Raw genomic sequence first — 13,153 nt, 5'->3', positions numbered from 1 at the left:
ATAGAGACCAGCTCCTCAACATCAACAAGTAGTCCTTTCTTGACGTCCTTACTGACGCCACTTTCAACGAGCCACGACTTGCCGCATAATAGCAATGTTATGTCAGATGGGACGTATACATCTTTTGGCAGTATCATGTTTCGGCAACAGCCACCTACCGCTCAAATTCAACCTACAACATCATATCCTGATGATGGTTAGATAAATTCTAGCATATTGTTGGACTCACATGATTGGTAAGGTTGTATGATTAAAAATTTAACCAATGTATATTTTCTGTTTCACATTGATTTACAATATGAAACAATTTACTGAGAGTTGTATGAATAAAAGAGGAAACCTTCTGTATTTAAGAGTTATAAATAGGGAACTAATTGAAGAAAGAAATGTGCTACGGGCTGTTGTGCGACCCTAATACGGATCACAAGGTTGTCTACGAGTGGGCAATGCATTTCGATCTTACGCAAAGGCAGCAGATGGTAATGGAAACTATAAAAACTGCGCCGGTTCGGGATCGTTTGATGGGCCTCTTGTTCGGCACTTGTGAGCGGGACAATCCAAGGGTACAATATTGGCAACAAAGTATGTACACCAAGGAGGACTGGATAAAAATAGGAAAGCCTTTTCACCCGGTAGGGGTCGGTGAATGTAAACAATGTTACCTTATGAGACACGTAAAACCGTATTTCAAGAATACCGGGCAGATTTTTGAACTCATGACATTATGCCATGACTATTTGAAAGAGGCTTGTAGTATGCACAAAGGACTAGACCAAAACACTGAAAGAGATAAAGGACATATCGTGCTTTATGTGTTATATCCAGAAGCGATAATAACCGCCATAGCTCTCCTGTTACAACAATATCGGGGGGCAAAAAACATGCGAACAGTTTGTTTTACGAGATGTAGGATGGATGCAGAATTTGAGTTCCTATTTGGGGGAAATCTAGAACAATGGAGATTTACATACGGGTCCACGAGCACGTTTGGTTATTTGGGAGGCGTTTTTATTCTACCGATTGACCAAGTGTCGGATTCAACCTTTAAAAGCTCGTTAAAAAAAGAGGGAGACAAACAATTAGTCAAAAACACCAATTCGGAAACTACATTGATGTTTGATATTGAATCTTCAACCAGTAGAGACAGTAGGTTTCCAAACAGACCAGAGGCTCCGACCCGAATGGTAGTTTTACGGAGACCCAGTGTAGATGGATCACATGCTGCCTCTAGTGGTAATATGGGCTGATTTTAAAATAAACTACTATTAGTTTGATCTAGAAATTATCTTGATTGATCTGGACTTTTAGGGATAGCCTATTAGATAAGCCATGATAACTGAATTATTTAGGGCTGACCGGTGGTGGTTTAGGACAATTTATCAATTCGGCACCACTACCAAAAGGTCAAACTTAACGGAAAAAGTATAGAAGCCGGGTATAGTGAAACTTGAGATTAGCAAAAGTGGAAACTATATACCTGTATTTTACGATATATATTTACTCAGAGTTATTAATACAGTTTCCCTTTTTACTAAAAGATTCCGATACATTGATCAATCGCTGGGATTGTTCCCGCTATCACCTCCCCTAGAATGACATCCCGGGGACTATGAGAACTTGAGTACTTGAATGCAAGATCGACCTATCTTTATTGCAAAAACTTTTTTAAATTCGAGAAGAACTTGTTATTGTAAATTATGAAGAATTGTACGGTGTTGTTTTCTATAATATTGAATGTTATATATGAATTTTCGGCTGCAATTTTTGTGTTAAAATTTAGTCTGTAACGGCCCCAGACAACCTACCCTATCACAAATCACCTCGTGTTCATACTTATATGTTATGCTAATCGAATTATTTTATATTTTATAAAGAATGACGTGAGCGTAATTTTTTCCGTTTTGCCCACGCTTTGCGCTCTGCCAAGATCTCTTTGTGTGAGCCTCACACTAATTTGCTGCTATTTGAGTTATTGCTGTTATTAAAATTTTTTCTGATTATGTAAATTCTTTATGGTACTATACATAAGATGCGTAAAAAATTAGCTTAGCTTCTAGTCTTTTACCCAATATTTAATTAGGTAATAGTTTAGTAAAGTAACATATTGCAAATTGCTCACATTCTTGTCTCATGGCACCCTTCCTACAATAGTCTCTATGAGACGTAATTGTGTAATACTTGTATAAATGATCCTTGAATAAATTAGTTTCGCCATTCAGAGAAACTCGGGTCAAAACATTTCTTATGGAAGGGAAGGCAAGGATGATGAGTAATATTATCTTTTAATAATGTTTAAATTGATATGTCGTATTATTTTCCCCACTAAAAAAATCTTCAAAAAAATAAAATGTCAGATTGTGTTTATAGATCATAAAAATGATAAAATTATTGCTAATACCGAATGATAAAAGCTATATAAGAGATAAAATCTTAATGAGAAAAAAAAATTATATAAATAAAAACCAGAAAATAGAAAATTATAAAATAATTAAATCCCTTGTGGGGGGGAGAGATTTATTGCCTAATAAGTATTGGGTGATTAATAAATTAATAAATGGAGTATACTTGATAAGTTATGAGTGAAAAGTAAAAGTAATAACATGAGTCTTGAGAATTGTCATATCCTGAAAACGGTAAATTGTGCGAAATTGCTATTTTGTTTGAAAAAAGAATGCTAGATTTTGATTATATTGAAGGTTACGATTCAACAAATTGGTGTCATTTGTACGATGTATATGACGAGTTGGATCTATTGAATCTTAAAGAATATAACAGCGAATATGAGAGATACCAGTTTAAAGAAAAAGTATGGGAATTGCTTACGGACCAAGCCGATTGGGTTAAACAAACAGACGATGGCCTAGAAGAGGTAGCCCTAGATGAGGAATTAACCGAAGAAATTCTTGATAAATTCAACCATGTGGCAGAAGAGATATTTGAAATAAGAGCAAAGGAATACACCTCTTTGGGAAGAAGAGTCATGTTGTATGAATTAATTAGAGGACTTGTGATGAAACTTACAAACACTAATATAACAAAGGACGTGTACCAGGAGAGAGAAATTTGTAAAGATCCGCCACATATGGAACAATGGAATTGCCAGAATAATTTGGGCCTAAAAGGCTATTCAAGTTCAATACATTGGCGAACAAAAAGGATAAGACGTATAGAAATACATCCTTACCCCTACGAAGGGGAAAGTGTGAACATTGACTCTATAATACCGGAACAATCATGAGTAATGACAACGACTGTAAATAAGATTTTGACTTACAAAGGACACTTTTTCGAAGGTATAGAGTAACAAAGTGGGTTATCTAATTCATGAGTAAAATGAACCGAGTGGAACTACTAGTATTATGGCTAGGCATGTGTTATGCTATTTATCCGGAAACAATAGAACAAAAGAAGTGTACAATGGATGAAAGACGAACCATGTTATACCCGGAATGCATGCAAGGAAGCAATTTGGTACTTTGGTGTGACCATTCGAGTTATACAAGAATTCCGGATCCTGACAAGATATACCTGGCAAAATCTTGTCGGAACACAATAAAGATATTCATCAACGACAGCTGCCTACGGGAAATAACCAAAGGACAATTGGAAAAGTATAAAGACGTAGAGGTGTTGCATTGTGGTTGGAATAAAATCCAAACCATACCAGGAGGGGTCTTCTGCAAAAATGAAAAGCTTAGGGAGATAAATTTGATGCGAAACTACATCACACGAATTGAAAAAGAAAGCTTTGCAGGCTTACACCAACTGGAAAGTTTGTACTTAAGCAGTAATTTGCTGGCGGAAATAGAAGGATCGAAATTTGCAAGCATGGAAAAGTTAAAAAGACTATATTTGGACAACAATGTCATAAAGAAACTAAAGAATGGAACATTCATTCATTTACGTCATTTAAGAATACTAGACTTATCAAGAAACGCAATAAGCGCTATAGAAGAAGGGGCGTTCAAAGGACTGAGGAAACTGGAAACTTTGAACTTGGATGAAAATAAACTGGTGGAATTTGATATGACAATACTTGAATCTTTATGTAATTTAGAGAGATTAACGTTGTACTATAATAACTTGCAATATTTTTCTCTGTCCTCCAACATATCGTTCAGATATCTGCATACAATTGATCTTAGTTATAATCATGTTCAATTTCTTAATGACTCCCTATTGAGAAAATTACCAGATCTGGAAGTTTTAAAATTAAATAGATATAATAATGAAACACCTACCAGAAGACCCTATGTACGTAAACAATCAAGACTATATGATGACGAAATGAAAAGTCTTTCCAATCGTGTGACTATACATTCAAAGTGTACATTTACCGTTATTGTTTGGCTAGTTATTATTAAACTAATGTAAAAATGATTAAGTATATAAATTGAAAATTGGTGTAATAATTGTAATATGGTACTATGTAACTGAATTTAAATATGTTGTATAAAGGATTTACTTAAATTATAAAAATGTGTTTGGGATTACGTTGTGATGATCCAGAAATACAACATACGACATGGATACCCCAAAAAGAAACACTAATAGACAATGGATTAAAGTCGCTGAAGTTTCTGTTAACAACATATACATTGACGGATCACTTATGTGATATAATGTATGACGAATCAAATCCACGACTACTATATTGGAAACAAAAGTATGGTGTCACCACATACAACAATCATTGGCCTGGGAAACATCTGGTTGAAAATGAGTGGGAAGAAATTTATACAGGAAGCATTTACCCTGAAAAACCTATACAAATGGCTTTTGCAGAAATTTGCATAAACTGGGTAACAATTTTGAAAAGGGTAAATCCTGAAATGAGGGAATTTATAAAAAGGGGAGATTCTGAAAGAGATCTCATAATGTGGATAATCTTTCCGGAAGTTCAGATCTACGCATGGGCAAAGACGCAGGGAATATCATTAAAAGAAGCCGATTGTCAATTTATGACTTTGAAAGTGCCTGCATGAAATTTAACTTTCCAATGTTTGTATATACAGAAAACTACTTTTGAAAAGACAATAAAGTTTTAAATAAATATGAAGACTAAAGAATCCAGAAAAAGAAAAAATCTATTCAATCTTGCTCGATGTGGTATAATATCAAGTGAACGAAAATGTATAAAGTTTCTGCGATCACGGCAACTCCTTGTTCAAAAGGCAACATGTTTTAATTGTGGACAACAAATGAATGAAGAAAAATGCAAAAGAACTATGGATGGATATAGATGGAGGTGTCCGGTTTCAAAGTGCAGGACTACCACGTCCATAAGGAAAGGATCACTATTTGAAGGAAGTAAAATAAGACTCACCCAACTTGTAATGATGATTTATCTTTGGACCATAGATGTATCTCAACGACAAATAGCTTTTGAAGCACACGTCAGCAAGAGAACAATGGTGAATTGGACCAAGAAACTTCGTAAGATATGCTCTGTGGAAATGGAAAGAAGAGGTACCCTAATAGGGGGAATATCACAAGGTAAATCACATGTAATTCAAATTGATGAGACGTTTGTGGCCAAAAGAAAATTTAATCGTGGAAGAATAATACGCCAACGCTGGGTTTTGGCTGGAATAGATATGAAAACGCGAGAAATGTTTGCAGAATTGGTACCTGAAGAAGGGAGAAAAACCTCTGTATTATCAGAAATAATTATGAAACACGTAAAAGAGGGATCCACTATATGGACTGATTCATTTGCCAGTTACCGCAAGTTGGAAAGCCTGGGAATGAATTATAAACATTCAGTAGTTAATCATGATCGCGAATTTGTCACTACAGAAGGCATAAATACACAATTGATCGAGGTGTCTTGGAATTTTTTTAAAGCTGCTATTAGAAGGCTGAATGGGGTATCAAGATCACTTATTCCTCATTACTTACAGGAGTGGCTCTGGAAAAGAAGGGTGGCCTTGGAGGAAAGGTTTCAACTATTTTTAGAGATAATTGCTCTTGATCCTAATTTTAGGACACTGGAACATTGAAAACAATGTTGGTCACTATGTGCAATATCATTAGAGATGAGAGATTTGAATCTTTAGGGAAGCAATAGAGGCATGTATGATAATCTACATGTTTAGAAAACCTATGAAATGTTTCTATTATTGTTGTGTCATAGTGAGTGAATGTATTACATGTATGTTATATGATATCTAATATCGAGATTTGATGCATTGAAATCTTGAATCAGGATCTTTTATTGTTATTGCACATTATTGTTATATTCGCAGGGATAAAATGTATCTATCTGAAGTACAGGATCATAATACTGCTATTTTTTGTAAATTAATAAATCAACTAGATAAAATCGACGTGCGAAAAAATACTGGATGTCTAAAGTTGCTGATGGATATGTTGAAAAACTTTTTTGAACAAGAACATAATTGGTACAAAAGACAACTTCCATGTGGCGACAGGAAACCCCATGGAGAAACGCCGGAGGACGAAATTTCTAGTAATACGGACTCTGACGACTCCCAGGATTCTGCCATTGTGAAAGATTCCTCACGACAACGACTCATAGTATGGAGTAAACAGACAATACGACCCGATGACGACACATGGACTATAATTACGGAAACTTTGATGGGAGTTGTCCGAAGAATACCTCCCCTATGTATGAGACGAGTAATATATGAAGTGATACGAGGAGTAATAATGGGCCATACAAGATTGTTAGTATGTGCAAATAGTCTGGCTTATGTTACAGATGCGAATTGCAAATGGACTTGGCACAGCCAAACCAACCTAGGAGTAAAAGGTTATATGTCGTTGAGTTCTGATACCTCCGTTATGGATGCATATATATACATATACTCGAAGAAAGTAGATAAGAAAGCCCAGTCAATGAATCAATATCTGGAAAATTCCTATATTTTGGACATACATCTCCATTAACTGTTGTCACATATTGACAATTAAATAATGACTTTACACCCAATCCATGGAATTTATCGAACCAATGCTAATTTGGAACCTCGAGAAATCTTATATAATGATATTTTTTTTTAACAGAATGTTTATGTATTATTACTAGAATGTTGGATTGGTATGGTTATATTTAGACATTTTGATCTGTATTATTGAACGCCTGTTCCATCGAAAGCAATTACACCGAGAAATGACCGAATTGAAACTATGGGCATTCTGATGAAAAGAGATCGTGATCCTCCTGGACATAATTGCGTTTATATTCCACCTGGAGATCACCGGGTTGAGTATTACAGACTTGCAACGTTCAAACATTTTTCGAAAGAAACTCCTGTGATACCGAGCTATCTAGCCGCTGCTGGTTTCTATTGGACAGGATTTCAAGATAGAGTAAGATGTTACTGCTGTGGCGTATCTGTGGAAAAATGGGTCACTGGAGATGATCCTTTTGATGACAAGTGGCATAAATCTACTTGTGACATGGTGACCATACAACATGGTTATAACTTGCCTATTTCAAATTACTTAAGGAGGCTCCTTTTTGAACAAATGAGGTGCCACCTTAACCTTACTACAAGAAGTCAGCAAACTAATCGGAATGTGCAAAGACCGACTATCAAAGAGGAAAAATGTCCCTTACCACAAACCGTGTTTGCGAACATTTGTGACCAAGAACATGAGACTTCATTGCGATCAGCAAATTTGAGGAGTGAACTAGAGAGAAGAAGAACCTTTGACAAATGGCCTTCCTATCCTACTCCATACTTGGTAGGGGAATTGGCAAAACAGGGATTTTTTTACCTGGGAAACCTTGACAGAGCGCAATGTTTTTCATGCTCAGGAGTACTGAGAAATTGGGCACCCACTGATAATGTCCTTGAACAACATAAAAGACATTTTACAAAATGCAAAATGGCAAATAACGAGTATGCAGGAAATATGCCCTTGACAGACTCCGAGAGAAATCAGGCAGATAATGAACTTAAAATAAAAATTGAAAGGTTAACTACTAATAGGGGAGAACCTCCGGATCCATCGCCAGAAGAACAACTCCAGTTGGTGGAAAGATTCCCTTGCCTTTACCCGATAAATTTGCATATGACATCGTTACAGCAAAGAATATCTTCGTTTAATGAAAAATGGCCCAGGATCCTCGCAACAACGGAACAATTGGCTAAAGCGGGTATGTATTATTTAGGGGATTCGGACAGGGCGAAATGCTTTTACTGCAATGGAGGATTACAAAACTGGAACTACAATGATGAGCCGTGGACAGAACATGCAAAGTGGTTTCCTGGTTGTGAATATGTTTTGCAAATGAAAGGTATTGATTTCGTTTTACGACTAAGAGATGAACATCCCAATCTCAATCGACCATCGATAAGGAATGCAATATGTCTTGATGCACCACGAGAGGAGATACGAAGGAACCATAATCGACCAAGGTTATCTAGACAATACATAAACAGGATGCAACTGGAAGACATGGGATTTACGAGAGATCAAATAGAAGGAACTATAAATAGACAGATTAATGATCCTTTCTCTACTGGTGATATAATTCAGGATTTACTAGAGACAGTAAATACAATTACCGCCAGTCCAACGAAAACAACACAACAAGGCGATAGTATATCTGAAAATAATCACGAAGTAAACAACAACAAAGAAACGAAAGAAGCAGCAGTTGCAGAAACAATGTCGGTGGATGAGATCGCGCAAAGTTTGAAAGAAATACAAGAGGTTGTGCTTTGCAAAAATTGCAAGAGAAACAAAAGTGAAATTACTTTCATACCTTGTGGACATTTATGTAGTTGTGAAAAATGTGCAACAAATACCGAAAGATGCAACATTTGTGGTGAAACAATACTGGAAAAGATAAAGGTGTATAGAGCTTGATGGAGCAGGCAGGACTATTATTTTGTGGCATGAATGCTCTTGATGCATATGTATAATGCATAACGTTACTAGTTACTTTTGCGCGTAAAATTGAACATATGATTTTAAAGTATTTTATTCTGTATTAAGATGACTAGAGTATTAGAGAATTGGGAAATTACGCTAGCCAAGAAACAAATTAATGAATACTATGATGAGTTTGAACAGGAATACCATCATCAAAATTTTGAGATATGGAAAAATACCCCAAAGGAAAAATTCAAAAAATTAATAAAGAAATACCTTCATCATTGTTTTGCGAATGTGACAGAAAAGCTTTTTGATAAGCTTTATGACGCACATAGTGATATTGCTCGCGTTTTTGTTACAAAAGATTTTGATCTGGCCCAATATACATGGTTTGGACTTGTTCTAAAATTACATCCGGCTCATAAGTATCTACCAGAAGAATTTCTGGATGAAAGATTACCACAAATGGAATTAAAAGATTCTGCAACATTACTTCTGAATGCTCGAGAATTTGAAACTGTTGCTATTCCGATTTTAGAAGACGCCTGTTCGAAAATTGTTATATTACACGATTAAGAAGAATGTCTCAAAGAAATAGAAGTAACCAGGAATCATTGCGAATGGGATATGAATCTGCAGTGTGCGACTTGAAATATTATTTTGACATGTTCTGTAAATATTATGAAGAAGATGTGGAAATTTCCGACAGATGGCAAAGATGGGCTATGACAAGACCCAATGACATTGTTGGAATGCTGAAGCTGTATGTTGACAAAGTTTACGGGAGTGCATTATCTCCGCAAGGCAAGGCTCTGGGTTATCATGCTGCTATCAAAGAACATAATAGGATTGCAATTATTACACTGGGAAACTATAAGGAAGCCAAATTTCTTTGGTACCAACATATTGTTCGTATGCATCCCATGAAGGAGAACTTTTCAGAACAATGGATAAAAGGATGTTTGAAAGATGATTAACTGAAATGATACATATAATGCATCAAATTTTCCACTATATCAATTGGATATAAAGAACTTTGTGATTTCAAAAACCATGTACTATATCTAATATAACAACTAGAATTAAAAACTTTTATGTGTGTAATTAAGTTGGTTTGCTGATTAAGATTCGTTGAATGTTTAATAATGTTTGGGTTTTTTGTGTAAGGAATTTTAAGACACTAATAATTTATTTGATCTTTGATTGTGACATGTTGGAAGTTAATCATGAAAAGTATGAGTATGTGCCTAAAGATCCCCAGAAGAAGGAATTGAATCGGAACAAGTTCAGACAGTGTCTATACCCTACGATACCTGACAGCAGAGTTGCTTGGCTAAAGATGGGAGTTGTACATGAACGAATAAAAGAAAGAATAGAAAACTTTCCGAAGTTGACAGCCAATGACATGGAGTATGTATTGAAAGATTTTCTTGTCTGGTTATACCGGGACCATGAGGTGGCGGAACAATTGGAATGCGCAAAAAAAGTACTGGAGCGCATTGTGGAAGAAAACTTTGGAGAAAGTCCTGCGTACTATTTGTACTTATTTCTACGATATGTATTGGCTATAGCTAATGTTGATGAAGATTGGAACATTACTAGCAGAACTATTGCCGGATTTTCACGTGACATGTACGCTATGGATAAACGATTGAATTAGTGATGTTCCCCTTTTCTTTTATGTGTGTAAGTTTTATTGGATAGTATAAGTCTGCATCGAATGGCAAAACATAGATTATACGTTGAACGGCGAAAAATTAATCAAGAAATACGAACAAATCCTGTAATTTTGCAAGCAGGGCCATTGGACGAGTCGGATATCTATGTTTGGCAAGCACTTTTGCGAGGACCACCAAAAACACCATATGAAAAAGGAACATTTCTTCTTAGAATTGAATTTCCAACGGAATATCCATTCAAGCCTCCGAAGATCAAATTTGAAACCAAGATTTTCCATCCGAATATAAGCCGTAAGGGTACCATATGTATTGACATTCTTGCAAATGAATGGTCACCCGCTTTAACGTTGGGAAAAGTATTGGTCTCGATTTCGTCATTATTGGCTTCCCCTAATCCAGAAGATCCAATGGATGTTGAGAGCGCTAGACTGTATAGGGATGACTATGATTGCTATCAAAGAACGGCAAGAAACTGGACTGATATGTATGCTAAGTAAATTACTATGCATCCAGTATGCTCATCACAATTATTGAATATTTTGGAAGTGTTGTTATACTTATATGTGTTAAAAATGTCAGTAAGAAAAGTTTCCGGTCCAATAATCAACGTAAAATTCTCTATATTAAGAAAATATGGGTGATAAAATTGCTAGAGTAAAGCATGAACTTGACGTTTTCTTCGATTCCTTTGAGAAGAAATATGAACACAAAGACTTCAGCAGATGGGCTGCAACCACACGGGATGAACTGGAGATATTTATGACACCTTACTTGAGGATTTGCAACCTGAGAGTATCCGACAAACTGTTTGATGCGCTATACAAAAAGCATTTAGCCATCGCCCGCATGATACTGTTTGAAAATTACGAACATGCAAAGTTTTGTTGGTTTGTCTTCTGTGTTGGATTACATCCTGCTTCGGATGTTGTACCTGAAGAATGGGTACTAGAAAGAATGCCTTGTTCTGATAGAAACGGATTTTGTATTTATACCAATGATAAACTCTTTAATGATACTTTTCCCTCTGATGTTAGAGCTGCTATACTGATACATAAAATGAAATATAATGGATGTGATTATGAACAATGAATGCCTGGATTGTATATTGTATTTTTTGCTAGGTTGAATGTCTATTAATCATGTATGACGTGTATGCCAATTTAATTGAGTTTTACATTGAGTTACCCCATTTCCGTCTGCATGACCAAATAGAACCTTAACTGGATGATTAATTGCTTTCAGAAAAATTAAAAGTATGAATAACGCTGAAGTAAATGATAAAGGTGATGTTGATGTCACCAAACTAGTTGGATCTAATGTGGCGGAACAAGATTTGATCTTTTATTTTTGGTTATTCAAAGAACGATATGAAGCAAGAATGCCCCCCTCTCATAGATGGTACGAATGGTCAAGGACCCCGCCCAAATATATCAAACTTGGATTGAAATGTTTTTTCAAACGAATTAAAGAAACTCTTTCTGATGAGAAGCCCCTTGTTATTGACTACCAAGGAATACTAGAAAACCATAAAATGATAAGAGACATGGCCTCTGGAAATTATGAAAAGGCTAAACTTTTGTGGTTCAACTATATGGCTCGAATGCATCCTATGGAAAATTTGATCACGGATGAATGGGTGAAGGAACAAGCCGAATCTACGGAACCCTTTTATCCTGAGGATACTATAGATGTCTTAGTTCAATGAGAAATATTAAGCCCAGGAATGCTATTGTTTTCATGTATGTATATAAAGTGTTATAACTGACCTACGGAATATAGAATGGTCAAGAATCTCTATTGCGTCTTGCATAGAGTCATTTTATTGTATTTTGTTGCACAGAAAATTGATTCCGTCACGTTCACGGTTTATTGAATGGTTTGGTCAACCTATATTCAGAAATGTTTTACAGTTTGTACGGATTATTGCTGTTTTGCTAACTGCGAATGAATTTAATACTGTGGGGCCTCGTCATCCCTACAGTATGTATATAAGGCGTTATACACTGCTACGCCCTTATTTTTAAGCAGGACCCTAGGGATTGAAGCCCTAGTTTTAGGGAAACAAAATCCGAAGTTTACGGTGCGAACCCTTATTATAGGCTAAATAAATAATTAATGAAAAACAATATAAAATCTTATAAAATCTTGAACAACTAAACCATTAAATTAACTAAATAATGAACACTAAAACCTGTTTGAACAATCTGCAATGCCTGTATTAAGTGGCATCTTAGTTAAGGGTAGTATCATGCGGTCCGATTAAGAGGATCATAGTGATTTTAATTGCACTGAAGACATGACGTCCTTAATGTTGATATGTTATAATTGATTGAAACATTATAATCGCAAGTATACTGAAGAATATTATGATGAATAGGAATTGATATTTGAAATGTATTGATATTTACGGCAGGAAAGGCCGTCGCATCAATTATATGCGAAAACAAACCTTGGAGTATTGAAAATGTTTGTTAATTGTGTATGATGATGTATAGGTTAAACCATGCCTTGTGTTATAATTGATGGATGATGTGTATGCCAATTTTAACCAAGTTTTGCATGGAGTTACCACATTTCCGTCTGCGCAATTAACTGATTGGAGTATTTGGTTGTATTAA

At 35.6% G+C, this 13,153-nt stretch overlaps 1 protein-coding gene across 1 annotated transcript; it reads left to right on the top strand.

The window, feature by feature from the left end:
* The first annotated feature begins 2,110 nt into the window (after nt 1-2,110).
* LOC145444897 (baculoviral IAP repeat-containing protein 7-like) lies at nt 2,111-13,153 on the top strand. Its single transcript, XM_080322949.1, has 2 exons — nt 2,111-5,496; nt 5,904-13,153. The coding sequence occupies exon 2, from the start codon at nt 7,156-7,158 to the stop codon at nt 8,845-8,847; it is 1,692 nt and encodes a 563-aa protein (XP_080179075.1). The 5' UTR covers nt 2,111-5,496; nt 5,904-7,155; the 3' UTR covers nt 8,848-13,153.

The sequence above is a fragment of the Botryllus schlosseri genome, chromosome 8 (genome assembly GCF_051294905.1).
Source record: "Botryllus schlosseri isolate E-star chromosome 8, Bs_hap1, whole genome shotgun sequence".
Taxonomy (NCBI): Eukaryota; Metazoa; Chordata; class Ascidiacea; order Stolidobranchia; family Styelidae; genus Botryllus; species Botryllus schlosseri.
This window is presented reverse-complemented; position numbering and strand designations above follow the sequence as displayed.